This window comes from Marmota monax, unplaced genomic scaffold (genome assembly GCF_021218885.2).
Source record: "Marmota monax isolate L192 unplaced genomic scaffold, Marmota_monax_Labrador192_F-V1.1 WCK01_AAM20220418_F8-fsc00004, whole genome shotgun sequence".
Lineage (NCBI taxonomy): Eukaryota > Metazoa > Chordata > Mammalia > Rodentia > Sciuridae > Marmota > Marmota monax.
The window spans coordinates 14,233,861-14,249,375 of record NW_026692881.1 but is presented as its reverse complement, the minus strand read 5'-3'; the positions used below and the strand labels follow the sequence as shown (position 1 = coordinate 14,249,375).

The 15,515-nt window shown below is 52.4% G+C and overlaps 1 protein-coding gene and 1 non-coding gene across 2 annotated transcripts; one reads left to right on the top strand and one right to left on the bottom strand.

The window, feature by feature from the left end:
* The first annotated feature begins 5,793 nt into the window (after positions 1 to 5,793).
* On the top strand, positions 5,794 to 11,233 carry Sfrp5 (secreted frizzled related protein 5). Its single transcript, XM_046450291.2, has 3 exons — positions 5,794 to 6,416; positions 8,110 to 8,187; positions 10,224 to 11,233. Exons 1-3 carry the CDS (start codon positions 5,894 to 5,896, stop codon positions 10,568 to 10,570), a joined length of 948 nt encoding a protein of 315 aa, XP_046306247.1. The 5' UTR covers positions 5,794 to 5,893; the 3' UTR covers positions 10,571 to 11,233.
* On the bottom strand, positions 8,811 to 8,884 carry Trnaa-ugc (transfer RNA alanine (anticodon UGC)). Its single transcript has one exon. It is a non-coding gene; the product is annotated as a tRNA-Ala (tRNA).
* Positions 11,234 to 15,515: the final 4,282 nt, after the last annotated feature.

The following is a 15,515-nucleotide window of genomic DNA, read 5'->3' as shown; positions in this document are numbered from 1 at the left end:
AGCCCCCGCTTGGGTAAGAACTGTATCCCAAGAACAATGGGAACCAATGAGTTATCTTGAGCCAAAGGGTGGAGACAGCAGTTTTGCAGTGTGAGTGATCACTTCAGCTTCTGCAGAGTGGAAGAGACTAAGGACAGCCGAAGAGGACAAGTGGAGGGCAATGAGGAGAGGGAGGGTGAGGAAGGAAGAGCATGGGTGGATGTAAGAAAGTCAGGAACAAGGAGCTGCAGAATGGGATAATGGTCTCGAAAGACCACTTTAACCAGCAGTTACATAGATAGCTCTTACTGTGTACACACTGTTTTCAGCAATTTTTTAAAAATTAACTCTAACTTCTCAATAATCCAATGAGGAATTATTGTTATTAATATCCCCATTTTACAGATGAGGAAACTGAAGTACAGAGAGGTCAAATAACCAGCCCCAGGTCCAGTGGCATTGCTGAAATTAGAACTTGGTCTGGTCCCAGAGTTCATGCTCTTAGCTGAAACTTTGACTGCATCAGATGTACTCCTAGCTGAGGCTGCCTCCTGGCCACAGCCCAGGGACTCAGCAGTGTTGAGAACTCAGGCTGGAGAGAAGAGCGTTGTTCAGCCTCCTCTTCACTGGCAGCCCTGTTCAGCAAGTGCCACCATGCCCCCACCCCATCCCACTTGCTTTCCCCCCTTCGAATGGGCACACTCAGAGCTGGGCCAAGCCCTGGGCCCAAGACAAGCCTGTCCTCTCCTTTTGTTCCTGAACAATGTGAGCTCCAGGACACTCTGTCAGTAACCAGCTCACAGAAGGGACAACTCAGGCTCACCTCCCTGCCATTTGATTCAGTGACCAGTGAGCCTGGCTCAAGCCCCTCTATGGGGCTTGTCACCCCTATGGGTGCCCATGATCCAGAGCACAGGCATTCAGCACAGAAACCTGCAGAGCTGGGACCTTGGGGCAGAAGTTGATTTTGCAACTGACAAAGCTTAAAGGCTCGAAAGTAAAACAGTGCTGAAGGGTCGGGTCAGAGGAAGCTACCCAGGGGTCAGGACAGCCGTATTCAGTTTCCTCTTAGAGAAAATGGTGTGTGGGGGGATACCCGGGGATAACAGGACCCTGAAGCAACAGTAGTTCTACTAATCACACACACTCACCCTGGGCATTCACCAGCAGCCGCTATGAGGACAGTGCCCCAGCAGGGGAGGGCTCAGGTTGTAAAAGGCAGTTGACTGGCTCTGAAAGAACTGACAAGACTGCCTTATCTCCCCCGCCCCCAAGGCTGCAAGCCTGTGCAGCAGGACCTTCTCACAGCCAGGGGGTGGGATAGGTGTCGGGGCAGTGGGCCTCTTCCATTCCTCAGCCCACCTCAGGCCAAAGACAAGGCCAGCCTCACCTCTGTCATCATCCCAAGCCACTTTCTTTTGAGTATCTCATTTGACATTCAAGATCCCCTCTGGAGAACACAGGGCAAAGCCATCACCCATACTTCACAGATGAAGCGACTGAGACTCGGGGTATCAGGGGGACTTGCTAGTCAATTGGAAATCTGTAACTCAGATCTTTTGAATAGAAGCTTGGTGCACTCCCCCTGCCCCCAGACTGCCCCTCCTGGGAGCCTTGTAGGTTGGCATGAGAGGGCAGCCTTCCTGGCTCTGTTACACCACTGATCACAGAGCACTAGGCACCAGGTTCTAGTTAAGTATTGGTTCATGGAATGATTGTTACCACGTTCTATGCAGTAAAAGGATCAAAGAAGGATATTTCATACAGCAAGAAGGACAACCCAATCAGAAGATACAGTAGTCATGAAGCTTCATACTCCTAACAACATAGCTTCAAAAGACATAAAACCAAAATGACTTTAAAAAAAAGAAAGAAAGAAAAGCCCAACAAATCCACAAGCAAAGTAGACTTTATACATCTCGCTCAGAAATAGATTAAGTAAACCAGCAGTCCTCAAATATTTAACCTTGGAACTTCTTTGAGGATCCCAGTTGAAAACCTCAAAGAGCTTTTGTGTATGTGGGTTTATCATTTACCATATTTAAAATTTTAAATGAGAAGAAATAAATTTGTTAATCTAATAAATCATTATATGTTAACATAAATAAATTTTCATGAAAAATAATTATATTTTCCAAAGCAAAAATATATATTGAAAAGAGTGGCAATTGTTTCATATTTTTGCAAGCCTAATGTCTTACTTAATAAAAGATAGCTGCATTCTCATAGGTGCTTTTGCATTCAATTTGCTGCCACATATGGTTTGGTTGAAGTATATGAAGAAAATCTGGCCTCACCCAGAAATGCAGTTGAAAAAAGGAGGAGTATTTTAATAGCTTTTTTGAATAAACATGGATATTCCTCTTTGATACTACTAAAAAAATGACATATAGTAGTTTCTTAAATGCTCATTGTAATATAGAATCCAAAGCCACATCAACAATCTTTTCTTACTCTATTATCTTAAAAATCCATTGGTGTCACTGGGCACAGTGGTGCATAACTGTAATCCCAGCTGCTTGGGAGGTTGAGGCAGGAGGATCTCAAGTTCAAAGCCAGCCTCAGCAACTAGGAAGGCCCTAGGCAACTCAGTGAGACAATGTCTCTAACAAAATAAAAAAAGGGGCTGGCCATGTGGCTCAGTGTATAAGCATTCCCTGAGTTCAATCTCTGGTATTTAAAAAAAAAAATCCACGGGGCTGGGGTTGTAGCTCAGCAGTAGAGTGCTCGCCTAGCATGTGCAAGGTGCTGGGTTGGATCCTCAGCACCACATAAAAATAAATAAGTAAAATAAAGGTATTATGTCCAACTACAACTAAAAACAAAATTTTTTTTTTAAAAATCCGTCATTCTATTTTGTACTTTGAATTTTCTATACTTTTGACCTTGTAGACAAAGCCCTGAAAAGGTTTTGGGAACCCCCTGGGGTATCCTGACCACATTTTGGAAACCACTTGAAATAGACAATAACAAAGTAGGAAAATATAGGATTGATAATAAAATTAACAAGTTTGATCAAAGAGGTCATATAACCTAAGAGGTGTCAGTGGACATCTGTATAGAACTTTGCTCATAACAAACCACAAGTACAGGTTCTTTTGAACAAGTGGTCCCCTACATCAGCTGGGGAAACACGTGCCAGGACAGACCACAGACACTCCAGAATGGACACATGCCCAGGACACCAGGTGTTCCACCCACTGCCTCGGCCCTGTAATGTAGTTGGAAATGGGCACCACATCAGAGAGCGGGCTTCTTCTCAGCCACAGAGCCAGGGAAACAGGCCGGCCACTGACAGAGAGCTCCCCTCATGACTGCCCCTGGCACAGCCATGACTGGCTCAGTGGGTGGTGAAGGGCTTCCCTCCTCTTGGCTACCATCATGAGTCCACATCAGGGAGATGCAGGAGTCTCAAAGTCAAAGTTGCCCCTTCTCTTCTTCTAGGAGGCATCCAGATTGGCCCCGCTGCCCTTTGGAACCCCCAGAGCTGCCAGGTACTCCCTTGGCTCCCATGTGCTCTTCTTACACAACCAGAGTGGGAACAATGCCTGGCTCTGTCCAGGTCAGGCACTGGGATGCCAAGAACAGCCCAGTCAACCAGCTACCTAAGGAGCCAGCACCTTGCACAACCACCTGGGGGGTCCTAACGCCCCCACCAGTGCCCAGGGCCACACCTCCCTGGACGGCAGAAGCCTGCCAAGCCCAAAGAAAGGTCAGGGAGCCAGAGTATGGGAGCCAGTGTACAGGGAGCAGAATCACTGCTCAGAGTCCCAAGCCAAAGCCAGGGCCAAGGTGTCCAAGGAGGCTTTCAGAGCACACTCCACATTTTTATCCCAACTTCACAATCCTCTGGGGATCTAACATTCCCAGGTGCCCTTCACAGTCTGGCTCTATGCAGGGGACTTTCTTTTTTATTCATTGATTTGTTCATTTTATTTTCCCATCACAATAACTGCTAAGGAAGTTCCACTTGACAAACAAAGATTTAAGAATCAGAATAGTTAAGTACTTGCCCAAGGTCACATAGCTAGTAAGGGGCCAGGAATTGAAACTGGCTCTGTCTGCCGAGTTGGGGGCTCTTGTACCCTTACTGCACCATGCTGCCTGGCCCCGTGAAGACCCATCCTTCACCTTCTTTCTGACTGGTCATCTGCAGAACCTCTTAATGTTCAGGATAGAGAGAAGGAGAAGGGGAAGGAAAGGCACCCAGCTTGCTCTACCTGGACCCAATTAGGTCATCCTGGACATCAAAAGATGCCCTGCCCCATGCTGGGCTGTCTGTTCACTTCTTCTGCCTCCATTGCCCTGCCTTGGCGCTTCTCACTAGATCAGATAGAGCAGGGCTGGGTCTTCTCACATCTGTATCCCCATACCTTATATACAGCAAGTGCTCCATACATATTGGTTGAGTATTAAGGACTTGTCCCTCCCCTTTTTCCACCCCCACTGCAAGAAGTGGTGGAGCCCTGGAAATATTTAGAGAGCAGGGAGGAGGGGAGGAGGACAGGAGGCAAGGGCCGCAGCACTCCTGCCACTCAGCAGAGCCAGCCTCAGACTCCCAAGGCCTCCTGTGAGGTTCCTCCCAGGGTACTTCCCCACTAAAGGCTGGGGTGTCAGGAGTTAGGCAGGGCTTTCAAGAAAGAGTCCCTGCTCCCACCAAAATTTTCCTCCAAGTTCCTCTCACAGGAAAGTTAAGGAAGGCAAGGCCCAGACACCAAGCACGGCACTCCTGAAATCCTCTGGTGCCTCCCTGGATGCCCTCCCAGAGACACTGTCATGTCCTTCCTCCTCCCACAGCATTTCCTACCCCAGGTTGGAAGTGATTTTATGGCAGCATGGTTAAGCCCTGACCTTGGGAGCCCAATACATGGATTCAAGTCCTGGTTCCTTCACAGTTGACTCTGACCAAGGGCCAGTCATTTCACTTCTCTGAGCCCCTCTGTAGCCATCTGACCCACAGATTCAGAATCCAAACCTCCTGATGTTTTCTAAGCTCTGACTCCTGCACCAGATTATCTGGGTTCAGTTGTTGGCTCTAATCCATACTTATTCTCTCTTGGTCTCAGTATCTTTATCTGTAAAGTGGGGATAATAATAGAGCCTACCCAATTTAAAGCATTTCTTTGATAATTAAATAAGGTAATTTATGCAATATGCTTAGAATAGTCTTGGCACACAGAAGCCAGTAGGTACTAGCATATCATTAGAAATAGAAGTCTATATGGTTGATCCATGCAGAGAACTGTCCCGGCACTTAGTAGGAGCTCGGAGATACCGTAATGAGCTTCACCCCCCACTAAGCTGTGATGTCTGGGTCTTATCTGTCTGGTTCCCCCGCAGCCACAAAGGCTCAGCACCAGTCGGGAGCTCAATGAATGCCCTAAGACAAGGGCCAAGAGTACTGACTTGGACCGGGAGACAGTGGACAGCCAGAAGCTACCGCAGAGCGGAGGCGGGAAGGCATAAGCAAAGAGATAAGAAGGAAAGTGAGTGAGAAAAGGAACAGGAGAGACTTTGGAGAAGAGAGATAAGGAGGAAGGATGGAGAAGGCCAGGGGCACACAATGCTGAGGGAGGTGAGGGAAACCTGGGGAGAGGCACAGCCTGGCCTGGCTGTGGCCAGGGAACTGTGACCCGAAAGGGGCGTGGAACGGCGCTGGGCGGGACCAGCGGGACCTGGGCGGGAGGGATCCAGGGGCCCCACCCTGCCTCCGCGCCTTGGGGCGGGGGCCGGGCGGCTGGAGATTGGCTGGGGTGCTCGGCAAGGCCGGGGCTGGAGCCCCATGGTGGGAGGCGCCAGGATCACTCCGGGCGCCTAGAGCTGAGCGGAGGCTGCCACCTATTTGGACGACCTCCGCTACGGCTGCCGGGGAGCGTCGGGGGCCTTGCGGCGCGCGTCTGGGGACAACGCGGCCATGCGGGCGGCTGCGGGGGGCGCGCGGGCGGCCGCTCTGGCGCTGCTGCTGGGGGCGCTGCACGGGGCACCGGCGCGCGGCGAGGAGTACGACTACTACGGCTGGCAGGCCGAGCCTCTGCACGGCCGCTCCTACTCCAAGCCGCCGCAGTGCCTCGACATCCCCGCCGACCTGCCACTTTGCCACACGGTGGGCTACAAGCGCATGCGGCTGCCCAACCTGCTGGAGCACGAGAGCCTGGCCGAGGTGAAGCAGCAGGCGAGCAGCTGGCTGCCGCTGCTGGCCAAGCGCTGCCACTCGGACACGCAAGTCTTCCTCTGCTCGCTCTTCGCGCCCGTCTGCCTCGACCGACCCATCTATCCGTGCCGCTCGCTGTGCGAGGCCGTGCGCGCCGGCTGCGCGCCGCTCATGGAGGCCTACGGCTTCCCCTGGCCCGAGATGCTGCACTGCCACAAGTTCCCTCTGGACAACGACCTCTGCATTGCTGTGCAGTTCGGGCACCTGCCTGCCACCGCGCCTCCAGGTAGCGCCACCACGGCCGCCCCCGCGCGCTCCGACGGCCCTGGAGCGCAAGCTGGGCTCCCCAACCCCTTAGCACAGATCTGCGAACCCCGACAGGTGCCACACCCTGCACACGCACACACGCCATTTCCACTCATCCCTGAGCCCCGGGGAAGGTCTCCTGCTGCCTTCCCGCCTTCCCGTGGACTGTCAGAGCACGGCTGCAGGGAGGCCGCACTCTGGACATTCCCACTGGTTCTCTATTCCAACTCCTGCCCCGCGCCCCTTGCAGAGCTCGCCTTCCCAAACTACTAAATCTCTGGGTGCCCTAGGGACAAATGCCTTATCAGCTCCCAGAGTCCCCAAATGCCCAGGTCGCTAAACAATGCCTTTAACTTGGACAGTGCCTCTCAGCTGAGCCCCAGGGCACCAAGACAAGCATCATCCCTACCCGGTATTGGGACCTTGGGAAGGAGGAAGAGGGAGGGGAGAAGGGGATATGTGTGTTGGGGGTGGCTATATAAGGGTCTCCCTGGCTATCCCCCTCTCGTTTTCTATGCCTGGAACCCTTATTTCTCCTGCTTCCCCAATTCCTGGGCTGAAGTCTTCTGGGGAAACTCAGTGCAGCAGATTCTGCCCCTAGGAAGGAGGCCGTAGATTAATTGCTTGACTTCTCTGAGCGTTAATATCCTTTCCATAAAGGATCCCAGGTTCATGAAACCTTTATGACTCTAAGCTATCCCTTCCACCTGCTCTCCAGTAACTCCGAATATCTGCTTGGTTTCAACCTCCCCTTCATTGTGTTAGGCCACATGCAGCTCTTCCCAGATGGAGTCTGCACCCCCTCCCACTTCCTCCTTCCAGGTGGGCTGGGTACCCAGTGCCCCATCCAGCAGGCAAGCCTGGCCTGGACAGTTAATAAAGGACACCAAGAAACTCCTAATGCTGAAATTCCCCAAAGAGGCAGTACTGCTCCATCTTTTCCTGTACTTACTCCCAAAAAAACAACTGGACCCACCCATGGGCTAATCTTACCCTCGTCTGCCCAGTCCTACAAGATTGATGAGCCTTGGGGTGTGGAGACAAGGCAAAGTCCCTATCCTGGACGTTGAGAATCAACAGGGAAGCAGGAGACAATTGGCCTGAATAAGTGTTTGTGTGGCCAAAAGATGAAATTCAAGAATACTTCATATAAAAATGAGGAGTTTGGGGTTCCTTGAAAACTCAGAAGTTTTAGCAATGCTGAGCTGAGCACCTTGGAGGGGGCACTGCTCAGCCCAGCTCTGCCAGCTTCACTGGTTACCCCCAAGCATGGCCCCTGAAAACCCCCACCCATCCTGAATCCTAAGCCAGCTTCTCACAAGCTTTGCAGACCTGGGTAACCACTCTGGGCCTCAGTTTCCTTTTCTCTGAAATAGAAATAATACCTGCTTCATAAGCTGAAGGTTAAATGGAATAAAACTTAGAAAACAATGAGCATCACGGTGCAGCTGCCAGGGTCTTTGCCCACCTATATAATCTTGTCTCAGTGATTGTCACAATCAGTCAGTACCAGATGACGTATTATTGCCATCACCCCATTTCTTGACGAGGAAGTGGAGATTTGAGGGGCTGAGGGATGGATGGTCAGTGGAGTAGCATGCACCCTAAGTGGTTCTCTGGACTCCAAACCCCTGACAAACCACTGCCCACTCCACCCCACCTTCTCTCTTCAGTGACCAAGACCTGCGCCCAGTGTGAGATAGAGCACAGCGCAGATGGCCTCATGGAGCAGATGTGCTCCAGCGACTTTGGTGAGTATGGCACCCACCTGGCCACTGCCCCCAGCAGCCTCCTTGCCACATGCACACATGTGCCTACGCCTGTGAACCCAAAGAGCTTTTGCATCACCAACTCCTTTTAGAATCTGATGATAATCATGAGCCCTCTCCTCAGAGAAATGAACCTCTTTATGCACATCATACCAGGGGCTTCAGAAACCCCTCAAGGTCATGGTCCATGGGCCTCAGCAACCATCCCTGGCCAGGGCTCCTGTATACCAGCCCCACCTTGGCCCCATCTGGAGTGGGGCCCCCATTGCTGAAAAGTCTCACTGGGGGAGGCAGGCTTATCCCAGAGACCATGGGGCCACAGTGGGCAGAAAGCTCCAACATGGAAGGGGAGCCCCTCATTTCTGGGCCTCAGTGGTCTTCTGGCCAGGAGTACTGTGGTCATCTGTCCCCACAGAGCCATCCCAGAACCTCCCTGGGATAGTCCAGGCCAAGTCTAGTTAGGATCTAGCAAACTCAGGGACCACACAGTTCTGCCTGTGATCTGCCAAGTTAGTTCCCTGTTTTGTGTTTAAGCTTCCCTGTCTATAAAAGGCAAATAATAATAATATCCTTACTTCAGATGAGTCTTTTTGTTTGTTTGTTTTTTGTGGTGCTGGGGATCGAACCCAGGGCCTTGTGCATGCAAGGCAAGCACTCTACCAACTGAGCTACATCCCCAGCCCAGATGAGTCTTTTACATTAGTAGCCTGTTTGGAAAAAGAATAGTGCTATAATGCAAGAGGTGTGTGTGAGAGAGAGAGAAGGGGGCAGGGACGAGGGAAGGCAGAGGGAAGAAAGAAAAGAAATTTGAGAACAGGTGCCTTCCCTGAGTGGGCAAGTTATTCTCTGGCTTCTCAGAGAAGAGGGCCAGAGATCTAAAGAAGGGAGACACCAGCCTGAGGGACTCCTCACCCCAACCCTCAGCCCAGGACAGCTTATCCCTAAATATTAAGCTCTCTGTAGCTACCTCAAGTGACCTGGACCATGACTTCCTGGCCAAGGGTCCTGCCTTCATCCATGTGTCCCCAACCCACACTCACAGTCCTATACTGACCATAGACATACTCTCAGACAGAGATATCTAGCACATGCACAGTCCCACCCCACTGCATGATCTCCCTCGCACACACAGATTACAGTGGTGTGTCCATACCTGAGCTCCTCTATGGGCATCTCTTCTTCCCAGTTTCATGCCCAGTGGTGTGGTCGGCCTTAGTGGGTTTCAAGAAATGCCACCAAGCAGGGCTTGTCCTCCCCACAGCTGGCTGTTAAACATTACCAGTCCACCACTGCCCTACCACTGTCACCACACACACACACACACACACACACACACACACACACCCAGCCTGGTGATCACACACAACTAGAAATACCACCGGAGCCAGGCACAGTGGCGCATGCCTATAATCCCAGTTACTCAGGAGACTGAGGCAGGAAGATCACAAGTTCCTGATCAACCCAGGCAACTTTTGAGATCCTGTCTCAAAATAAAAATAAAGATAGGCGGGTTGCGGGGGGGATAGTTCAGTGGTAGAGCACCCTTGAATAAAAAACCCACTATCACAAAAAAAAAGAAAGAAATCCATTGGAGCCATTTCCAGAGATGATGAAGTCCATCACAAGGACCCCTTCCAAGTGGTCAGCCCAACCCCCAACCTCCCCTTCCTGGGGAACCCAACACCCACTTCACTGCCCATCCAGAGCTGCCCCCTGGCATTTGGTGCCCTGGAAAGTATCGAGCCCTGCAGTCAGCCAGACTTGATTCATTCTAAGCTCCACAATTTGGAAGGACACTCCCTTATTCCCCAGTTCCAGGACTTTGAGGATGAAACAAAGTCCAGTATCTGATAGGAGCTTCCTAAGTACTAAAATGTGCCCCTGTAAGTCACACCCCTCCAAGCCCCCGACTCCCAGACTCTGAACACCCAGAGCACACTGACACCAATCTGGGGCCACCACTGTCCTGAGTGGAACCGACCTTCTCAGGCTGTCCCTCTGCCCCTCCTTTCCCACAGTGGTCAAAATGCGCATCAAGGAGATCAAGATAGAGAATGGGGACCGGAAGTTGATTGGAGCCCAGAAAAAAAAGAAGCTGCTCAAACCAGGTCCCCTGAAGCGCAAGGACACCAAGAGGCTGGTGCTGCACATGAAGAACGGTGCGGGCTGCCCCTGCCCACAGCTGGACAGCCTGGCAGGCAGCTTCCTGGTCATGGGCCGCAAAGTGGATGGACAGCTACTGCTCATGGCCGTTTATCGCTGGGACAAGAAGAACAAGGAGATGAAGTTTGCAGTCAAATTCATGTTCTCCTACCCCTGCTCCCTCTACTACCCCTTCTTCTATGGCGCTGCAGAGCCCCACTGAAGGGTGCTCCCTGTCCCACCCAGCCAGCTGTGCTTTGCCTGCTGTCCCTGCCACTGGCCTTGCCCCCACTCCCAGGTTGACCCAGTCTCTGGCAGAGGGTGGCTTCGAGCAAAGTTGTTAGCTTTGCAGATCCCAAGGGAGGGGCATGGGGCTTGGGACTCATCCTCCTTGACCAAGGGGTCCTGGGGTCTTGGGCATCTCTTTTAGGAGAAGGGCTTTCTCTACGGGGGGAAGCCCCACGGTCTCCGAAAGTGGGCAGAGGGGGGAGAAAGCAAGGGAAGGATAAAGGGCTCGGGCAGCTTGAGGAGGGGCTTTCAGAGTGGACAGTGGCGACAGCTCCCCTTTGCTGCTGGTGGGGCCTCACTTCAAGAGGGGTCTGTTAGGCTGAGCTCCCAGGGGATCAGGTCTCCCTGCCCCACTCCCCTTTTATGTATCCCATCACAGCCCTCCAAAGAAAGGGAGTTGCCTCGATGCCCTCCCACCCTGCTTCCCTTCTTACCCAGCTCTCTACCCCAGGCCTAGAGCCCTGCTGGACCGGACAGCAAGGCCCCCTCCCCCAGGCCCTCTCCTTCTGGCCCACTCCAGCCTCCGCATCACCCTGATGGTGTAAGTTATTGCTACTGCTGTGAGGCCATAGCTTCTAGACAACAGACGCAGGTAGGGTTTGGCTTTTCTTTTTTTTTTTTTTTAAGTTTTTAATTAAATAATAAAAAAGAAAAATGAGTTCTTTTAGATCAGGTGGTTTATCAGCTGGCTATGAAGGGTGGGACAAGGGAGGTGTAGAGTGGACTTTTGCAAAAGGCCCTTATCTTAACCCCACAGCCTGGCCACCTAGACCTCCCTGGGAAGCCTCAGAAAAGCAATGCTGTTTTTTGTAGGCTCCCGAGAGTACATAGCAAGGGACACCCTGCATCCCAACCACTAAGCGAGTGATAGAGATGATCACCCTTTTTTGTCCCTGAGGAAGGACCAAAGTACCAAGTCCCCCAGCCTCCCGTGGTTGGAACTCTCCCACAGTCACGCAGCATCCCCTCTTGCGTGCCAAGTCCAAGGAGGCCTGGCTACAAGGAGCAACCAGAGAACCAGAGGCCTCAGGTGTGCCAATCCTCCCCTGTGGCTTTTGGGTATCTCTGGATACGGTCCCCACCTTAGGTGCCAGATGCTGTAGACTAATGCTCCTCTAAACATGGTCCCCAGGCCAGCCTCAGCAGCACTGCCTGGGAACTGGTTAGAAGTACAGAATCTCGGGCCCCACTCCAGGCCTACAGTATCAAGCTGCATTTTAACACATCTCCACTGGATCATCTAGGGAGCTTTTACAAAAAAAAAACAAAACCCAGGCCCCACTCTAATGCAACTCTGTCAAATCTCACCCAGAAATCAGTATTTCTAGGCACCACTTGGGTGATGAGTAACCAGGGCTGAGAACCTCCATCTAGATAAGGTAACATCTGAGGCAGGGAGAGGGTGAGGGGCTAACGGGTTTTCAGGGAGCTCAGAGCAGATGGAGGCAGCCACCGTGAAGCTTTGAACAGAGGCAAGAAGCGGCTGCCACTCAAATTGCCAGCATCTGGAAAGGGTGGTCCCAGGAAAGAGCTCCCTGCAGGGTCAGCAGAAGCTGAAGGACAGGGCAGCTGCCCCTAGAATGAGGGATGAGGCACCCCTGCAGGGTTTTCCTCCCGGTGCTGGAGGTCTGCTGCTCCTCCAAGACAAGGGCCAGCCTGGCACAGAGAGCCTGGAGTCCACGGTGCTGGAGGAAGGTGGCATCTCCAGAAAGACCCAGGCCAGCTTTGCAGTGGGACCAGCGCACGGTGTCCTGGCCTTTCTGATGTCAGCTCTCTCTCACAAACAGGTGGTCAACCTGCCTGCGAATGACCCTGGGCAGCCAGGTGGCCTCTCAGCACAGGGCGGGAGCAACAGAGGCCTCCCCATTCCTCCTCACCCTGAGGGAGCCTCTGCCATCCACCCTGCCAACCTGGCCTGGCCTGCCTGGCTCCCTGAATCTGCCCCTTGTCTCCCAGCCTCCCACCCCAACCAAATATTTACGGACACTTCTCTGGTCAACCAGGACCGGGTTATTTTTCCGCTGAGCACAGGACTTGAGCCCACCTCAGGCTGAAATACAATGCTGATCCCTGTCAGGCATTGGCAGCAGTGAGAGGCAGCCGGCAGGGGGGAGGCAGCTCCCTCCAGCCATCCCATGGAGCCCAGTGAGGCTCTCTGCTCTCACCCACCCTCACAAAGGGACCCAGGCCCTGCTGTACACAGGCATGACCCCGTCTGCTGTCAGCACACGCCCTGGGACTCTCTTTTCTGCAAACAAGAATCCTCCCAAAGTACCAGAGAGGTCCTTCAGGGCCTCAACCCCCAGCCTTCATTCTCTCAGGCCCTGCCTGCTGCGGGCCCTCCCTCCTGGCCGGCATGGAAACGGGGCCCAGGGGCCCAGCGGGTCAGCGAAGGCCTGCCCCTGACCACGTGGAACGGCACAGGAACGTGGGGGCTTCTCCACAGAGGAGGTTTGCAGGTGGACAGGTGGGAGGTCTGTCCCAGACTCCTCTGTCTTCCTGCTCAGTGGGGGAGGGCTGTGGTTAAAAGATGGTGCATCTGCCTCCTGAGATCTCAACCACATTCTGGGCAGCAAGGTGGGGAAGAGCTAAGAGCAAAAACCACACGCCAGCTGCCTCCAGCCCTCTTGATCAGGAAAACAGTAATTTCCCAGCCAGCCCTACCGGGTAGATTTCCACTTGTAGCTCAATGGCCAGAACTAAATCACATGGCCACCCTCCCGTGGCCAGAGAGTAGGGGATGAAGTTTTTCAATTCAGTACATAAGAGTTCTGATGTAAAGCAGGACAGGAAGGTTTGGGGGGAGGCACCTGCACACTCAGGCTGTGTGAGAGGAGGCAGGACAGCCCGATTTTGGCTTCTGACCCTGTGACTTAGTGACTGTGTGACATTGGGAACATTGCCAGCTGTAAGATGGTGTTGCTCAGTGTTAAGTGTCAAATGCATGGAAAATACCTGGAAATAACACACAACATTTAGAAAATGTTCATTAAGTGGTAATTTGTATTTTTATTAACTAAAAACCATGACCAAGCAGTGCCTATACATAGTAGGTGCTCAGTAAAATTACTGATCCCTTAACCAACTAAGAGACAAATGTCAGAAAGGAAGAGAAAAGCCAGATGCATCTTAACTAGCCAGAATTACAGAACATGCATTTGAGGTTTGCTTCAGAACTGCATCCCCAGGTGGTGTATCAGCCAATACGGGGAAGAAAACATCTAATACTAGTAATTCATAAATATCAAAGCCATGATGGGTAGCAGGCACTACATTTTCACAGCCAGGCATGGTGATGTACACCTGTCTTAAGAATAAAAATATTTTTAAAAGGCTGGGGACATAGCTCAGTAATAAAATGTCTCTGAGTTCAATCCCCAGTACTTCCCCCCCAAAAATCATTTAATATTCTAATTTAAGCCTCCCAACAGCTCTTCAGGGTAGTGTAATTTAATGATAGTGGCTGTAGCTCAGAGAGGTTAAGAACTTGTTGGCAGTCACACAGCATACATGTTGGTGCTATAATTTGACCACATTCTTAACACACTACTGTATGCAGAGGCAAAACCAAGGACAAGACAAGGGGTGCAGGCAGCCATGCTCCCACCAATCTGCCTCACAAGAAGATTTCTGGGAGCCCTGTTCCAATCCCACTCCAAGGGCCCTGACAAGCAGAGGAGCCAGTGGCTTTTCTCCAGATTCCCAGACAGCCTACCCCACCTCCTCTCTTCTAACCCCTGCCAACATCCAGACTCAAGTCCCCACAAAGGAAGCTTATATCCCACAACTGTTTAGTCAGCTGTAATCCTGGCTAAAGTTCACTCCTTAGGAAATCTCACGTGGGGGGTAGTTGGTGTTGGAATGTATGTGGCTGTGACCCAGCGTCCCAGCCCAGACTGCAGGCTCTGCTGGGGCCTTGAAGCAAGCAAGCAGCCAGGGGAGCCCGGAATCCCCAGCCCCCAGCTGTGCCAGAGAATGGAATGTGCTGCTCTGGGTGAAGACAGAAGGTGGGGTGGCAGGAGCTGGGGGAGGGGGCTCTGCCACAAGGCTGCCTCTGTTCTGCTGGAGGCTGAGCCCACCTCCCTACAGCTGGAGATGGGGGAAGAGAGAAAGGCTGTGTTTAGCGGGCAGGCCCCTTCTGATGGCTCAGAGGCTAGCCCTGGAGTTAGCGGGGAACAAGCAGGAGAGAGGGGAGGGTGAATGCCCAGAGTGCTGTGTTCATCCAGTTCTCTTACAGGGGCCCCACCAGCACCTGCAGCCCAGTTCGCTTCCTGCAGGTTACTCACCTCCCCATGCTTCCATTTTCTCCCCAGTTAAGAACATCCGGGGTTGCAGGGACTGTCAGGGGCTGAAGTGAACTACTGTACTCAGCAGGTACCCTGGCATTAACACTCTGACTGCAGGTACCACTATCATCCTGTGGCCACCAGCTGAGGACAGATGTGCGGAGAGGTCAGGCATCTCTGAAAGGGTACCTTGAAGGTCCCATGGAGAGATGGAGACAGAGCTTCACCTTGGCTTCAGCCCCTGAGACCACAGATCCTGATGATCCCAGAAACTACTCCCGGTTCAAGGTCTGCCAGGGCTCACCAGAGCCGCTCAACACCATGACCAAACCACAAAAGGCCTGGCGGAGCCCCGAAGCCAGGCCAGGCTGTGGGTTGGGGTTCCAGGTCTGCCCGAGCAGGTGCCAGGGCTGCGGCAGAACCTGCTGGTTGTCCCCTCCCACCAGGTGCCTAAGAACGAACTGGGAGGTGTCTTTTGAAGCAGGCATCCAATTCTTTAAAGATATCCATGTGTGGTCCTCTCCACACACTGACCCTGACTAGCAATAGCACCCACACAATCCTGCAAACCTCTCTGTAGCTTTGTTCTCCTGC

Coding starts and splice junctions, on each gene's coding strand:
- Sfrp5 (XM_046450291.2), top strand. CDS start 5,894: ATGCGGGCGGCTGCGGGGGGCGCGCGGGCGGCCGCTCTGGCGCTGCTG. Junction 6,417..8,109: donor GCCTGCCACCGCGCCTCCAG/GTAGCGCCACCA, acceptor TTCTCTCTTCAG/TGACCAAGACCTGCGCCCAG. Junction 8,188..10,223: donor GATGTGCTCCAGCGACTTTG/GTGAGTATGGCA, acceptor CCTTTCCCACAG/TGGTCAAAATGCGCATCAAG.